Genomic DNA, 18,261 nt, shown 5'->3' with positions numbered 1-18,261 from the left:
ACCATTTCGGGAGCAGCAAAGACTGCAAGCACAAATTTCCCCCCTTAACAGTAAAGCTTGCAGGTCCCTTGTTATACAACTGTCACTGCAAAGCAGTGTTCTTGCTCATTTGAATATATTATTTGCCTGGGCCACGATATAAGATGCATATTAAAATTAGATGCTTGCAAAAACTGCCTGAGGAGGAAAGCTTCGTGTAGTTACATCACCGCACTTACCATAACATCTGCTGAATACCATCATGCTCTTCATTGTCATGACCGTGTCAGCAATTTTCTACAAAATGAGTCTAAGAAAACTGGCAGAAATTGCACAATTTTAAAGTTGATCAGTGTGGTGAACACCCTCAGGAAGAATGTGTTTTTTATCATCCTCAATATTTTACCTTTCCTTTGTAGGCTATGCTATGGATGCAAGTTATTCGGGAACTTCGACAGGGGGTCAAGTTGAAGAAAGTTGATGTTGAAACACACCTGCATCCCGTAGAATATGAGATGACACCTTACGAGATGTTGCTGGATGACATCCGATCGCAAAGGTACAAGCTCAACAAAGTCATGGTACGTTCTTCTTTTTTTTTAGTAGGAGTTGTGGAAATGTGCATTGTTGGCCGGGATATATTGCTTAAAAATCACTGTTTGATCATTAATGTATGCACAGACTGACAGACTACAAATTTATAAATGTTAGTATAAATTAATATGATTGAATTTTAATGGTAATATAAATATAAATTTATAATGTTAATTATAAATGTTAAGCACCTTAGTTTTTCTTTCCTTGAAAGCGTCAAAACCCTTCTACATTATTTATGTGAAGGTTTGGCTTAAGACGCCTTTTGAAAGCTTCCAGTTTTGAAAATAGTCTCTACAAAATTTGTGAGCGCTGTTGAGAACTTTAGTGTCATTTGCTCTACTTGCTTTCACTGCTAATTATTCCAAGTGCCACTTTCTTTTGGCATGTAGCAGCGCACCCTTGAAGTGCCAATTCAAGACAAAATGTTCATACTGTAAGTGGCACTGAATTTTCCCATTTCAGTGGGCTGTAAAATAACGTCAGAAACGTTTCTAGTACAGAGCGGTGCTGCAGAACGCACTTCGGCACATGACCTTAGCATGCCGAGTGCCACTTGCTAAGGTAACATGAGCTGCTCAGCACAGGCAGTTTGCAATGTGCAGGAAGATAAGATTCTTGCACACTTCAAACATGGCTTTGTCATCTTCATGTCTTCCATTCTGATTCTGAGAATGGGTTTTCTTGCAAGAAAGGGTAAAGAACCTTAGCTTTACTGATTAAGTGCTGTCCAGATTTTCACTTCATTACCTTTCTTCATGTAACCATTCATTGGCCCTTTCGTATAATTGAAGTTATTTGCTTAAGATTGAAGTAAAGGGGTTGAGGCCAAAGGTCAGATGTGAACCGACATGAAGATTGCATCAGTTCGGGTTATATTTTGTCCAAGCAGGTCAGATTTGACTTTGCTGCTTAGAAATGTATGGGGCTAAATGTGGAGGCAAATCACCGTCGTTTCTGAGACGGCCTCAACATTCTTCTGTATAATTAAGGCAGTTTGATTTGAGCCAAACATTGATATAATGCTGTCAATTGATCTGAAAACTAAAGGTATGAAAACTATGTATTTTGATCAGTCCACAGTAAAAAAAAACTGCAAGTATTGTATACTTTCAGTAGTTAACTGATATTTCTGTTAACATGCTTTACGTGTTATTTGGGTGTGTGTGGTGGCTCTAGTTTTTCATGGTGTAGTCGTATTGAAACGATTTGTAATAAATGGTAAATATATTACTTGGCAAGAGCACCTGTGACGTTATAGAGTTGAACATTAAAAAGGCAGTGCGGCAGTGACATATTACATCATGCTTTCAGAAAGTGGCACACATTGTAGAAATACTGTGCCAGGAATGATGGGAGTGTCGAACGTTCTTGCTAGGGGTGTTCAAATATTGAAATTTTGAAATATGAATTCAGTATGAATGTGGAAAAAAAATGACTTTATATTGAATAGCTAATGAGGAAGGAAAAAAATTAAAAAGTCGTTAACATTGCTCATCTTGAGTATTGCGGAATTTGCATGGTATTTGAAAATAAAATAAAACAAGAATTGCCCAGAAAAATTGTGTGCAAATTTTATACGGGGTTTCGTATACTGTTACTTTTTTTTTCTTTTGGCGTTAAATTTTTCGAAAGCTTAAGTGGTTTTACACAATACATTATTCCAGTAATATGCATTTCTGTCCTTAATTTATAAAGCATATCAACGAGGTTCTACTGTATGTTCCTGGAAGCACAGCATTCATGCGGCAAATTCATAAAAATAGCCGCGACTGAAATGGGGGCAAAAGATGGTTTGATGCATATCAGGGTGGAAAGTGCATGGCAATTATGGTTTAGAAATCTTTGTGAAGGCATGGTAGAAATTTTTTTATGTTACTGGAAGTTAGGTTTCTCAATCATTTTCAAACTACAGATTTCACTGTGAACAGTAGGCCTTCCTTCGGCTTTCAGTGGAGATTTACAAACTTCCTTCACTACAAGCTCCTTTAAAAACCTACTCCTGACAGCACATATACCTTCCACTGAATAAGGAACCTTCTTACTCAAAAAATTTAGATGACAATGTGAAATGGCCGCTTGACAGAATACATTAATTGTTCACTTTTCATCATTATGTGCTTAGAGGTGTGTCATCAGCACTGCTGTGGCAATGTTGTGTCAAATGTTTAAGAATTTAACAAGCATGTTATACTATGGCATACTCTGCTATTTTGCCCACTTCGTGCCTGTCAGGTTATGACCTAAAAAGGCACTGCAGTACCATTCAACCCGTCTAAGCTCTCCCCTAATCATTTTTAAAAACCAAGCCTTTCAAGCATGGAGTGGCAGCTGATATTTGGATAAGGTATTGTTCATGCTCAATGGCATAGACATCAGATAACATGCAACCTTGCATCATCATACTACGGCGACTATTGATGATGCTATGCCTTCCATGTGCCTTCTTTAGTGATCGCACAGTTTTGTGTTGCTGTGTCATGTATTTTCAGCTCTCAGGATAAATAATAAGTGTATTGATTGCATGTTTCAACCATGTGCTTGTGTGGGCAGTGCTTGAATAACATTTTTAACTCCTGTATAATGGTTTGACCTCAATATCTGACCGAAAAAAAAGAAAAGCGTTAAAGGGCTAAAGTGTTAAACAGATAAGCAAATCTAGTTCCTCACATTTTAATGCCTGTTTAGAAATATTATTTCAGGTTTCGCCCTATATATATCTGCTGTGTAAGGTTTTTGTAGAATGTGAATGACCAATTTCGAATGTGCACCCTTTGCTTTTTTTGTCACATATTTTCTTTAGTGTTTTTTTGCAAGGGGGCCAGCCTGGGTCATTCACTCATTGCAGTGCCTAGTTCCATTCCAATTTCTGCTTTACCTTGTTGAATTGTCGTTGGTTTTGAGAAGTCTTGCCCTTCTTGTGTTTTACGCAGGTTAATGGCGATCTCCCACCTCGTGTAAAGAAAGATGCACATGCATTAATTTTGGAATTTATTCGTTCTAGACCTCCACTGTTTCCTGTGAGTATTGTGCTGCACCTTGCTGAGCTGCAGCTATCTATCCTAGAATGCATGCTCTATTTGAAAATGTTTCATCTGGCTGTTTGGAAGGCCACATTGCATGGAGCATAACATAAGGTTATAGCCATTCCAGTGGCAGATGTTGGTGCTGGTTAGGGGGCTGGTACTAGCACTGAGGGCTTTATAGTTATTGTTTAAACTCTTTAGTGTGGCAAACATTAAGGCACAAAGGACAAGCATTATTTCCATCGAATTGTACTCATGTAAATGCTTTTTTCTGCACATTGTTGCATGAGTAAAAACTGACTCCATTTATGAAGGATGGCACTAAGTTTGGTGAACATTTATTCAAGAAATACTTTGAAAAAAGTATTTAATAGACCATTTTATATCTTAATGCATTTTTAGAGTGTTAGCTGTTGTTAGCTTGTTCCTCAGTTTTTCATAGTCCGCGTCGGTGTCTGCAGGGCATCCGCCTCGGTTGGCAGGCAGGTGACAAAGTGGAGAGAAGGAAATCCTCTTCTACTCTTTTAGAGGAGATGGGGGAGTGGATGAAGGTGGGAGGCAGTGGGTGGCTGAGGGAGGTGGTCGGTTTAAAGCGAACTGTCAGATAAGGTTGGGTGCAAGCATCCCCAGCTCTGCACCCTATGCACTGTTTTCGTGGGGAGGGGGCACCTGGAAGAGGCTTCATGAACCCTGTTGCACCCTTTTGTGGGCACATCCAGTTTCAAATGCCTCGGCCTGCAAAAATCGTCTGTGTTACTGTGGTCACACGGGGGTTCTAGTTTAAGTTCAAACACTCTAGCCAAAATGTCTAAACAAGTGTGCTGGTTAATTGTCACTACTGTTAGGCATCTTTAGAAATAAGTTGACTTTAAGGGATCACTGCAGTCCTGGGCGAGCCTGGGTTCACCTCCAGCTCTTTGACTTCATGAGAAAGAAAAAACATGTTTATGAACAATGTTTTGCTATCTCATCACAGCCAGTGCTCTAATATTCACACTACATACATGTAAGCATACTTGAATACTTTTTTTTTCTAATTGTTCACATGCTTCAGACTTCACTTCCACCACCACTGCTAATGGGCTTTGAGAAAACTCAGGAATGAGGCACACTTGAACTACCTGACTTTGCCACAAAACATCATGTGCTACCACCATGATACTCTATTTCCTCTGTATGTTATTACACATTGAAGGCAACTCTGAAAGTCTGAACATTAATTTTGCTACCACATTCTTTGTCTGGGACCTTCCTGTCTAAGATCTGTGGGATAGTTTTTCAAAGAATGAAAAATAATTATAAACGAACAATAAACTGGGAAACCAAAACTGGAACTGGGTTTTGACCAAGTACAGCATCATGGATATGATCAAAAAAACCTCTCATGTGGGCATTGATTGGCAAAACTGGTGACTGTATCTGACAGCTTTGATCACTATTTGTCTGAGGTGACCAAAAAGAAGCTTGCAAATATTTCTTTCTGGAAATTCAGAGTAATATCATTAGGTGTCCAACTCATGACATCTGTGCAAAAAAAAAAAAATGAAAAATGCTGCCTGGCTTTGAAATTTGGAACAAAGAATTGGAAGACTCTGGTGAACCTAACATGAAAGTCAGAAAAAAAATGGAGGTCAAGAAAATGCCGGAGTTGCTCTTCCAAAGGGGCTTTCGGGACAAATTCAAGTTTTTGTGTACTGATAGATTACAGTGTTCTGATGACAAAGACAGTAGCGTCTTTTAGCTATAAACAGCAAACTATCCAGTTGTTCTTGCAGGCGAACTGCAGTGTGTCGGCAGTTTTTTGTGTAACGTTGTAGGCTAAAACTAGGCTACACGAGTGTTCTTGTGGATAGATACCCCCGCAGGGAGCAGAGTTACGGGATGGCCTTTTTGGTGCCACTCATCAAGCATTCTAGTTTGATGTGCTGCAGCCGGCTAGCTTCACATTCGCAGATCTCCCTGGGGCACCATGTGACTTCGTACAGGCACCTGGTGCCATCTGCCCATGATCTCTGATACTGGCACTGTCAGTGCAGGCGGATGGTATATTGTTGCGCTGGCAGTACACACTATGGTAATGCTTAATTTAGCATTGCGTGTACTGTGAAACCGTTACCAGAGCACCAGGGACACAACTGCACATATGGGTGATTTAGTGGAGGCAAGGATAGTACCGAGACAGAACCTAACAGCCAACGTCTAGCACCTTGGTTGGGGTAGACATTCGCAGGGAGCCAATTTTTAGCATAGTGCTTTACTTCGAAAGTATGGTACACTTTTTGCATCAGTGGCTGTGCAAGACAAGCATGCCGTTTCTGATCACTTGCTGGCTATAAGGAAACCAATAAACTACCGGACACCACTGGCAGCGCCTTAATAGTGGCACACGAGGAGTGGCTTTCCCGCAGTGCTTGGAACGTAATGGTGGACCTTTGCACAAATCTGCTCCCTGCAGGAGCATATACATGAGCACTAGGCTACACCTTTTTCAGTTTGGTAATGTGAGGGGTAGCAACAGATACCATTCTTAATCACTTAGTTAAGACTGCATGATAAAAAGAACTGAAAGTTCATTGGCAGGCATAGCCAACCTTTGCTTAGACAGGCACCTGTGGGTTATGTGGTAGATTTAGGAGGCAGGCTTTATCATGTGGCTGATTTACCATGGAGAAGATGGTACAGAGTATGCTTGAAGGGCTTGTTGACCATTTACTGCAAGGGTAGAGGGATTATTGTCTGTACACATGCTTCACTGCCTTGTTCCCTCTTGAGCATTGCCACCTCACTTCCTCCTTGCACAATTTTACTTAAGGTTTAGTACTCCATAAATAATAACTCCTGACATTTACGGTGCCTGGAGAATATAGGAAATGGGCAAATGGCTATTGTAGTCAGATCATTTTTGTGCATCACAGCTACCACAGGTAGCTATAGCGCCTGTTGTATGTTTAACTGCAAGTGGGTGCGACATTTTCAGGGGGCCCTCAGACACTTATTATGAACAGTAAACAAACATACAAAGGGATTGAACCATGGGCCAAGGGTCATCTGAGCCAAATGCAAATGCTCTGTGCAAATGTAATTAAAATGCAAATGCAAATGAAATGAAATTTCATTTTCATTTCTGGCTTTCCATTTGCGATATCTGTATGAAATTCCTGTCCATTTTTACTGCTGTCACCTTGCTGTGCTAGATAAGGGTGTAGCCTTATTTGGGCACCTAAGCTGACTATAGTTAATGCAAACAAAGCATTGCAATCTGTGGTGTGAGTGCCAGTGCCAGTGTCACTGTATCACTGCTAACACAGTAAGGGTCATGAGGAGCAGGCAAAAAACCTCAAAGTTACTGGAGGGCGAATTTCAGCTGTTATAAGTTTATACGAATTTCGTTTGAAAAGGTCTTGCTATTGGTGTCCCTATAGTAGCGCCTCTCCGTAGTCATTAGATATCTCAAGTTCTTCTATAGATTTTCGAGTTCTAATTAAACTAATTATTTATCATCCAGTGTTACAAAGAGACCCTCTAACTTTACTTTATTAAACAACTCTGACCTCCGCAACTTTCTAGGCAGTTTCATTTTAGTACAATAAACTCTAATTCAGCCTTAAAGGGAACAGGAAAAATGTTTGGATTATCGAACAGCCCTAAAAGCTGCTGGAAACAATTTGCATCATAGTAACTTTATGCAATGAGCACCTCGAATATGTTTTCCTATACATTAGATATGAATACTAAGCGATAGCGACAACTTTTTATGGTTTTGTCAAATGCTTTGCTTTGCACACACTGTTGGGATTGCCGAAAAATTGCTTCAAAATCATAAGTGCCTTCGCAGCCCTTTTCGCAGTATGACACAATAATAGTGGTGCCTCTTCAAAAATGGCTTTATTGCGTTTTGAGGATGCTTCACTGCATGACCCACAGCTTTGTTCATTCAAGAAACAAACCTGGACTCGTAGCAAACAAATATCCTCAAGGCTCTCAGAAGACACCACATTCATGATATAAAGCAATGTCCCTGCATGAGAGATACCTCTAAAAACAAACTTTGCAACAGTTTAGTAAGTGTTGTTTGCCACAAAACAATAGCAATACATTCTTTTCACCTACCACCGCACCACACACTTGTGATCCATTATTTAGAAGGACTCATCGAACATTTGCTAGAGCCATATGTGATACAATAGTTGGGGATCTTCATTAATTTGTTCACAGGAAAGGAAAGGCGCGTTATGTGTCACACTCGTTTTGTGGACACCTGACCCGTGCCATAAGGGAAGGGAAGAAGGTGGCAGTGAAAGCGGAAAGAGAGGAAAGGGTGCGATAGTGGAAGGCTTAGGAATAATTTCGACCACCTGAGGATCTTTAACGTGCACTGACATCGCAAAGGACTCGGATGCCTCTCCGTTTTGCCTCCATCGAAATGCAGCAGCCGTTGGTTGGGATCAAACCCGGGTACCCCGGCGCAGTAGTCGGGCATCTTAGCCACTGCACCACAGCGGTGGGGTGAGGGGTCTTCAGGCGCACTCCCGCTTTTGGGGAAGTGAACACATGGACACTAGGGGACAAATCATACATAGGTGATATTGCTGTCCTGGAGCAGAAGAAATGAGCTGCCTTGGTTTAGCCTTTACATCACTATCTGCTTTTAAGGATTTTCATTCTGATGTTATAGTTTTAGACAACCCTCAGGGGAATGATCACTTACCTGCAGTTGTACAGCTTTAATCATCTACACCCTTCACTCCCACTTTCCCAAAACATAGTGTTGGAAACTACATATTGGCTGCTTTTTAGTACAACTGTCACACTAGAGAAGAAGTAAGCTGGAGGTTTATAAGGTGCATTATATTGACAGCAATGCTAGCAATTGCACAAGCATTACGACTCTCACAAACAAAGCACCAAATGTGGTGCACACAAGAATGCACATTGGCAAAAAAACAACAACAAAAGAAAGCCTGAAGTGCGCTCCGTAGGTAGCCTATTGCTGAGAACATGCTTATATTTAAGAGAGTCAAGGCCTGAGTGCGTTATGTTGAAAAAAATGAATGCAAAGAAAGCCTCTGCAGAAATATGTATCCTGTCTGAACAGTTCAGTGCCTTCTAAGAAAATATGAGATCAGGTTTGCAGACTCACTGGTGATTGTACCCCTTTCACATTTCTATTGTTGATAGCACCCGGCACACAGATATATTTAGAAGAATAGGCCAATATATCGGGCAAGTAATTTTTCTTGCAGTGCAAAGTATTCTTCGGTAGGTACAGATACATAGTACTCTTTCTGAAACCCGGAAAGCCAACAAGTCCTGGCAGCTGCAGGCTGAGAGCCCTTACCAGCTGCATTGAAAAATTGTTTTAAACCATTATAAACATTAGACTCGCCTTTGTTTTTGAATCCCGGTGATTTTGGATACACATCATGTTCTACCTAACACTGCACCAAGAAATGATCTGTCACCATAGTATGTCACCTGCTGTATGTGACTTAACATTGACACATTTGCACAAAAAGTAAATGCCACACACACACATACTCCATGAATACTTCCCACTGCAAGAAGAATATAGCGCCTACACTGAATTTTATGCTGATTGCTCTAAGACAGAAATGCAGATTGCAAGTGCAACAGCTAAAAGCAAAAGTTCAAGTATGATACAGCTGCTGCAATATGCACTGGTTTTTACTGCCAACTGTTACGCTATGTGTGTGGCTGTAGAGCAGATAGTAAAAGAGAAAATTAAAAACAGCACCATCTACACTGATTCCCCGAGTATGCTCAAAACAGTGCGACCAAGAAGTGCTGAAAAACCATGAATAGGAGATATGATACATAAAATAACCAGTTAAAGTCACAACACAAAGCCAAAACATAAGATTCTGCTGTGTCCCTAGCAATGTTGGGATTGAGGGTAACAAGAAAGCAGGTGCATGTGCTGCACAAGCCTGATTTGGTCAAATAAAACAAGTGAACATGCCACCCAGGTATTGTTTGAAATTTAAACTGAGTGATAAATGGCATGTTGCATGGAAGTATGAAGTAAACAATAAATTGCATTCTGTAAAACCAATCATAGGAGAGTGGAAGTCATGTAGACATCAGGAACATTTTACAGAATCAATTTTACATCGTTTATGCATTGGGCACATGCACCTTCTACGCAACTTCTTAGTGACAAAACAAGACAAACCTCTTGGTGAAAGGCATGATGCTGAACTCGCAGTAAACCACATTTGGATTTCATGTACAATATTTGAACTAAGAAAAAACACTATTTTACAATGAACAGATTCCATTACACACTATTTTTCTTTTAGGTGAACAAGCACTTGTTGATTTTGCATATCTTTTTAAGTTTCTCAAGCTATAAGTACCGAAAACTTCTTTTTTTATTAAGACAGCATTCTAACGCTTTGTTAGCCACATCATAACTTTAGCAACTTTTATGCCATAAAACTCAATTTATAACTACAACTAATTAGCATAACAGCGGTGTCACATGAAAGATATGGCAGCAGTACGAAAACTATAGCATTTTTCACCACCGCTGTGAAAGCCAACGTGAGCACAGGATGGCTACTGGAAGACTACAACCTACCATGCCAAGGGCCCCTGGGTACTATCAGCTTGATGATCCTATCCCTGGATATTCTGGACGCTTGATGTTGTCTTGTAATTTCTCTTTCTATTGATTGATGAAAGACGTAAACGGGTGTCAGCCATATGACTACCAACTATTTAGGCTACCACCACTATATTTTCCGTGCCATTTTTGCCAAGCTAGAGATGAAGCGTGAACCAGGGCGTAAATGTTGCATCACCACTGGTCACTTGTGTGGTGAGGCAAAGCCTACCGTTTGACATCCAAGTAGAAAGCATAAGGGATATATATATTTTTTTTGTGCTTATCAGTGTAAATTAATATTGTAATCATGGAGATTGCTGTGTGTATACTAGAAGAAACAACAGCCACATGCTATGGGTGGGATCCAAACCCATTACTTCCATCCGGTAACGTGTTGGTTTTTTTCTTCTACTTTATAATGTAATTATATCCATGATTACAAGGTTAACATTGATCAGCGCACAAAAAAATCTGCTATGGTTTTCATGGCGTCAGTAGCTGCTGGCGCCTTCTGTATATTAATTTCCTTATATTTTTGTTTGCTGGTTGCACTGCATATTTTCGCAGTGGACTTTTCGATTTCAAAGGTTTAGTTAATCATTTAATTTCTCACTTAACAGCTAACATGAGCAAAATTTTGTGTGAATTGCAAAGGCTACTCTAAACTAATTGGGCTAGTGAAATGGCCCTAACAAAGGAGTGCTGCATGCCTCCAGAAGGCATGCAGCACTCACAATCAGTCAGACTTGGTGGGGCGCATCTGTTTGCTGCATAGATGTGTCACTGCTGGAGGTCGGTAATGTTACTGATCATTTTAACGTCAGTGAATACCAAACCATAGCACAACGTGGCTTGTGTATGCATATTGGCTGTTTAAATGCTCCTCACTTAGACACCATGTGCATATATTTCATTCATATTAGTGCAACTTGATTATATATTGCAGTTCTTGCTTCCATGTATCACTGGCCAAAAACTGAGTCCACTGCTCTGCACACTGTGCAAAACATTCTTGATTAAAGATGTTGTGTCCGGGGTAAAAAAAAAAAAAAAGAATGAATGAATGAAAGAAATGAACCTTCACATTGCAATGGTGACAACTTCACATACAGCAAGGGGCTTGGGCTGCATTATCGAATAGCATCCTCTGCTTAGAACTCTGATGGAAACAACAACTTTTTTGTGTTGTCCAAAAAATCCTTGGGGTTGCACCTGCCACTTGCCACTCCCTTTGCCCCCCATCACTTTATGTGGCTAATGCTATTAGCGACATGCACACCAAGATACATCCCACAGAAAACACCTAGAATCAAAACCATGCAATGGTCATACCAGAAAAGTTATTTGCTTGATATTTTGAATTCCAAACATTTAGATCAGATTGAGTATAAAATTTTTTACGATTCAACTGAATATTTGAAATTATTGAATATTTACTCAAACCAACAGCCTAGTTTCAGAATGCATAGCTAAATAAAATGAGGTCTTCATTTCATTGTATAAGGTGGCCATAGTTAGTATATATTTGAAGGAATAAACAAAGCCACTCTAAAATTGACTTCATTACTAAATTATTGTTTTGCTTACATTAAAACATGATACCTTCCAGTAACACTTCAAATGGGCTCAGAAATATTTATAATAATGGCCTTCATGCGCTGACACCGATTACATTACAATTTTGTTTGCTTGGTGTCAACAAAGAGATATCTTTTATGTTCTTTGAATGTGTATAGTAAGCTTGCTTGTTGGGACCACTGTCATGTCCACCTCTCACAGCCTAAGGAGCACCTAAACTGTATTCGTGCAAGCTAAACTTGTGTACGAGTTGTGTGTAGCTGACCATGTGCGCAAGGTAAACTTACAAGGAAAATGTATTCTGCTGTGTACCAGGCTTCAAGGAGAAAACTGAAGCCTGCACCTCGCCGGGAAACATCAGTGCACGACAGGCTCATGGCGGACATACGGCAACCACAAGTCCTTCGGCCTGTCAGGAAAAGGGCGAGTGCAAGCAGCTGTGGTGAGTAGTGCCATTCTTGCAAGCTGTGACCTTGAGTGACCTGCCATTTCCATTTGCAAGGCCTGTAATGACACTCCTTGGTGACTTGTCCCACATTTCACGTACCCAGTGGTTCATGGCTTACAGAAGTGCGAGATTCAATTCAGTGCCTGTGACGTGGCTCAAAATGTGTGGCTTTGCTCTCTTTCTTTTCTCTTTTTTTGACAATGTAAGAGCAAAAGCTACAATATGCTAAGTGTATAGATCAAAGATAACCTCAAAAATTTTTAGGGAAATGCGAATTAATTGAAGAATATATTTTGGTTCTGTTGCTCCTTGAATGGCAGTTTGCTTCCGATGGCTATTAGGAAGTCTGTCAGCATGCTTATTCAGTAAGAAGGGGGGCTGCGAGCTGAAAGATTATTGGGTACACCATAATGTAATGGGAAGAAGACAGTGTGCTTGTTTCAGAGCCATTCACTGTTAATTGTTAAATTACAAAAAATTATACCAGAGAACAGAACACAGAATAGAACATCAGGCTACAGTTGGTTGCAGGAACGAACCATAGACGATATCTTTGTGTTCTGTCCTTTGCACTGTTATTTTTTTTGTAACTTGCCCAGTTTGCTGTTCTATTGCAGATAATTCGTAAGTATCCACTACTCAGTAGTCCTTATATTAAGTATTATTAAAATTGTCTGTTAAATTACGTAACAGTAAATATCTTTTGCCTAAACATAACTGGTCATGAGACTGTTCCTTGATAATTTGCTAGGCCTTAGAAAATTTTAGTCACGCACAGCCGTGCCATGAGACCGAATGTTCGGTTTTCGTGATGTCTCGCACTCCGATAACCAGTCAGTACAAGGCCATGCCGCCTGCCAACTACCACCTCCCAGATGTGTGCCCATGATTTTTCTCTTACAACGCTGACGCCAGACTTTCTGGAGATTTGGACCTTTAAAGCTACTTCATTAGAAGCAGTTCATGTCTGAGGCAGGATTTGCAAAAGGGGAGCAGTATTTTTGAATTGTAGGGTTAGTGCTAACCTTCCTTCTCTGTAGTGTTTAAAAATTTATGAGCCTATAAGACAACACGTTAGTTTTACCACATCCCATCACAGTAGTGCAAGGATGATGACTTTATGAAATAAAGCAGTTTTGAAGTATTATTTACAGCCGCTAAGCCCCAGCTCAAAGGATGAAGAACTCTTCCCAGGCATATAAGTATACTAGCCACCTGAGCATCACGTGTGCACTGGAGCTGGCGCCTGCGTATGTGCGAGGCTTAGGACATAATTACACTGCGCAGATCTATGCATGATAGATGTCAGCAGCCGGTTTACAATATAATGACAATCAGGTGACCGGGCAGCTCCCCCCAGCACTTTTGTTCGCAGCATGGAATTTTTCTTTAGCGGCATGAAAGAGGTAGTGAGTCAGCACCAGGGACATGACACCTTCTCCTTTTCGACTAATTCCAACTCTTGGCGTGAGATGCACAGGTACGCACTTATACGCCTAGCAGGTATCCGTCAAGTTGCTGCTTTACAGAATTAAAAATTTGTGGGAAATTTTGTTTGATTTAGCAGTGAAATGGGTTTGCAATGTTTTGAAAAATGAGACTAGTTCTGTAGCACTGTGTTCATTGCTGCAAACATGGTTGTCAAATAGGCCCTGCTCATAACTTAAGCTTGCTTTCCTGCCTTGCACACTGCCTTAATCATGGCATTACCGATCACCAGCAAAATGAGGATAAGTTGCTAAATCCTCATGTTGCTGCACTACATTTGCAAGTATTGGTTTCATGGGAACCATATGAATATATTCCACTTCAATGAACGCATGAACTGCAGTCATAATATCTCATTCGTAAAACCTTGTTGTATGCCATTAGTAGTAGGACATAAGGTGAAGTGAACTTAACATTTATGAAAAAAAGTTATTCAGTTTTTGTAGACGCATAGCCTCTTCATAAATGGAGCGTTCCGCAGGATTTTTTTTCTTCATGGTAAATCAAGGAAACATTTAATATGTCTTAAAATGCATGAACTGCATGTATATTACCTGCTTTAAAATAGTCATCATTAATTAGGCATTCACTTCTACGACGAAGCGGTGAAGGCTGACGATACTTCAATAGAGCATCTGTTTAATATTTGTTTGGCTAATATGAACACTTCCAATAAAAGTCAGTATAATATTTTGGCAAAAGCATCTGCTGAAGCTTGTTTCTATGAAACACTATTTTTTGTGAATTAATAAAGTTTGGCACCTAATTATGGAACCATGTATGAGTTGGCTAGAAAGTTCCATACTGTGCTCTGTGTTGTTCATGAGACTAAACTACAAGAAACTTGCCTTTTTCACCTTTCAGGCTGTCAGTTTCTAACCTGACAAGTTTATCCTCAAGGGTAATTAATATAGTTTGCATGCAAACCAAGCTATGCCAACCACTCTGGCCACTCTTTGTCTCTTGGTGCTTCTCTTGTGTTTCTCTCTGTGATGGTGCTAACAAGCTTCTCTGATATGGCCACTCCACACTCCACTCTTTCTAGGTACAGCATAGGGGTTTCTTTCCAGAAGTTGTCAGGTAATATGCTGCGCATGCACTTTGCTTGAGCACAGATGTAGGCTCCTACATCCATCCTTTTTGTTTTTCCTAAACTGAAAAAAGGCATGAAGGAGTTAGTGGGTCGAGCTAATTAGTTTTCTGGTACGGTGTCATAGTAGAAATTTTAATAGCTTAATTGTTACATACTAATGACGTTGACTTGGTACTTAGATATATTCACTAAGTTGCCTTACCACCTGACAGACTCTCTAACGTGCTGTGTGCAACTTCAAACTTTGCCAGCCATTCTTAAAGCCTATGCAGTTTGTTCTTGCTGTGTGCATTAGTGAGGGCTAGCTCATATGACCATTAAGTTATCTTCTTGACAGAAATTTAGCTCTTTCAAGCTTCTCTCTGCTTTCACGATCTTTACTAACTTCATTCTTGAACTGTGTGGATATCATCGTCAACATTAATTTTCCTTTGGTGTTGCTGTCATACTAATGCTTTTCAAGGTGTAAAGCAATTTTGAGATAACGTATCGTTCATTACGATTGCTTTAATAATGTGAACTTTTTGTTTAGTGAATTTAGCTAGATCAGCAAAAAATACTTATCCTTCATATGATGCATACCGGCATTGATATCTGTATGTCAGTTGTGCCAAATGAATGTTTGCTTTATTTAGTGTTTATAGATGTGTTTTAAAATGCATCTAGGATCACATTCAAAATAACGCACAATGCTTGCTTATGTTGCTGATATGTTTAGAGTGTTATATGTAAATAGTCTGAGGGTTAGGCTTATTATTCATGTTTTTCTTTCGCTTCTAGATGTGAAATGGCCCAAAGCCAGCAAGTATACTTTGAAATCGTTGAAATAAATTGTTGTGCACACCGTTAGCAGATTTTGGTGTGCTAGTCATCCTCTCAATTTTTAAATTCTTCTAGTAAAATCAAACCTGCTACAAGCAGAACTACTTTCTTTCTTTCATCCATCTAAACATCTAGGGTGCTTGAAATCATACGTATAGTACTAGATTACTATTTTTACTTGTTCAGTCATCTTGCACTTAGAACTAAGGTCTGGTCAGGGAACTTTTAATTTCAACGGCGATGCATTTGGTATGTTTTAGGTAGGGATGTGTGAATGCCGAAGAGTAACTTTCGAATTGTATATTGAATCAAATCGGGAAAAAAAAAAAGGCGAGGAATTTTATAATAAATTTTGTTCAGCAGAGCCAAATATATAGGCAGCACCTTCAAGAGACCTTCATTCACCCTTCAGGGGTTCGCGAAAAATGTTCAAATTATTTATTGCCTCCCTTAATCCCCCCCCTCAAAAAAAAAAAAAAAAAAAAAAAAAAAAATGTCGAGGACGACCGTTAGCATCACAGTAATTTTAATAATAATGCGTCGAACCTGGATGTGTATGCATTTGAGATCAAAACAAGGGGACAGTGACAATATTTCGCAGTTCCGTCAAGTGCTTTGCTTTACGCACACTATCCAGAATCATTAGTGCCTCCGCGGCCCTTTTTTTTGCAGCGCGACGCAGTAGCTGTGGCAACTCTTCCCTATTGACCCTGTTGCGTTTTGAGGATGCTTCACCACAGAAACTTCATAGAATCACTTGCGGTGAAGCGTTCTTAAAACACAATGGATCAGCATACTTAAACGGGGAGAAAACACGTGGATGCAAGAGAGGGAAATATATGTAGATGTTAGAACATGCATGACGCCATCCCATAATAAAACTAAAAGCTCAGTTACGCTTGGAGCGTTGTCTGAAACGGCGTGACTGGCCAAAACTTATGATCCTATAGGACAACCCGTTAGTTTTACCACATCCCATCGCAGTAGTGCAAGGAGGATGACTTTATGAGATAAAGCAGTGTGGAAGTATTATTTATAGCTGCTAAGCACCAGCCCTTCCCAGGCATATATGCTAGCCACCTGAGCATCACGTGTGCACTGGAGCTGGTGCCTGCGTACGTGCGAGGCTTGGAACGTAATTACACCGCGCAGATCTATGCATGATCGATGTCAGCAGCCGGTTTACAATATAATGACAATGAGATGACCAGGCAGCTCCCCCCAGCGCTTTTGTTTGCAGCATGGAATTTTTTTTTTAGTGGCATGAAAGAGGGAGTGAGTCACCACCAGGCACATGACACCTTCTCCTTTTCTACTATTTCCAACGCTTGGCGTGAGATGCACAATGGCAGCAGCATGGAGGGTGTGAATTGAAGAGAAACGAAACTAAAACTATGCTGCTGGGCAATATTCAGCTATGGTGGATTTCCGATAGTCATTGCGCCTGCTCCAGAGAGCACGTTTGAGGTATGCGGGCACTTATTTAAGCAGTTCATGTTCAAAGAGATCTACTTGGATGATCGCTAGCTTCGCGAGCCGCGCCTTGATATGTGCCCCCCCTCTTGGCGTGCAAAGCGTATCTAGATAGATGGTTGTTGTGTATGAGTTATGGTCAGATAACATTAAAAATGAACTGAATAGGAAAGCCAGCAGAGTAATGCAAAGCTGGTATTGTTGGATGAGCATTGCAGTTTATCAACTGAATGTAAGATAGAACACTACCACGAAAGGGTGCATGGGCATTATGCAAAAGTATCATGTTCTGACTACAGTGATGATTAAGCTGCAATAGACCTTTCCAGTAATTCCGCCGCGCCACCGAACGGCCGCGCAAAGCCCCCTGGGAAAGCGGAGTGCTGCCGCGCCCACATCTCTCCGACTCTGCCAGTTCTCAGGCTAACTTTTACTTATGTTTTGCCCACCATTCCTTTGCATCGTGTTGCACAGTTGGTTGTTGCATTCTAAATCCGTGGGTCATCAGCCGACACGAAAAATCTGGCGTTCACCCACTGCAGCTCTCCGTGGCGGCGCACGCATGCGCAGTGCGGAAGCAACCTTTCTCTCCACGCTGACGCGCACATCTGAAGCCCAGCGGCGGAACACCTTGATAGAACGCAGCTCATTGCCATTGTTACTGCGCATCTGCTGTAGCAGCGTGTGCCACGCACGTCGCACGGTGACATTGGCTTTACATGGCCTAGTAAAGCTTTCGTTTCAAAAGTCACAAAAAAATTGCTTGAAGACTAGCAGCTAACCATCGAAGAAATCTGGTGCTTGCTGCATTTTGCAAGGAAGCACCAACAACGCGCATGAGATGACGCATGACGGCAGAAACAACGTTACTAGAACCAGCTTCAGTTTGAAAACTCTTCGCCTCCGCTGTACATCGCGGGCTGTGCCCGGCTGCTTCCCGGGGTAGGTGGCGTGGCAGTTGAAACCGGCTCCTGACTGACGCTATGGAGCGGCAACGAAAGCTGGCGCGTGATAGGCGAAGGGCAGAATTTTCGAAGTAATAATTTGTCTAAAGCAATAATGCGAATATGGATTTCAATTTTCTCAGCAGCTGCGACCTTGGTAGTCGCAAAAAAGTTAGGAACTAATATAA

General features: G+C 40.7%; 1 protein-coding gene across 1 annotated transcript in view; it reads left to right on the top strand.

Moving 5' to 3' along the window:
• Window positions 1-18,261, top strand: part of spir (spire type actin nucleation factor) — a 223,688-nt gene that overhangs the window by 113,244 nt on the left and 92,183 nt on the right. Inside the window, exons 6-8 of the mRNA XM_084590464.1 lie at window positions 399-560; window positions 3,507-3,593; window positions 12,121-12,247. Of these exons, the coding sequence (XP_084446590.1) occupies window positions 399-560; window positions 3,507-3,593; window positions 12,121-12,247 (376 nt within the window). The remainder of the gene's footprint in view (window positions 1-398; window positions 561-3,506; window positions 3,594-12,120; window positions 12,248-18,261) is intronic.

This window comes from Amblyomma maculatum, chromosome 1, assembly GCF_055883805.1.
Source record: "Amblyomma maculatum isolate TAMU_Amacu chromosome 1, ASM5588380v1, whole genome shotgun sequence".
NCBI classification, from domain to species: domain Eukaryota; kingdom Metazoa; phylum Arthropoda; class Arachnida; order Ixodida; family Ixodidae; genus Amblyomma; species Amblyomma maculatum.
The sequence above is the reverse complement of the archived record's forward strand: the minus strand, read 5'-3'. Positions and strand labels throughout refer to the sequence as shown.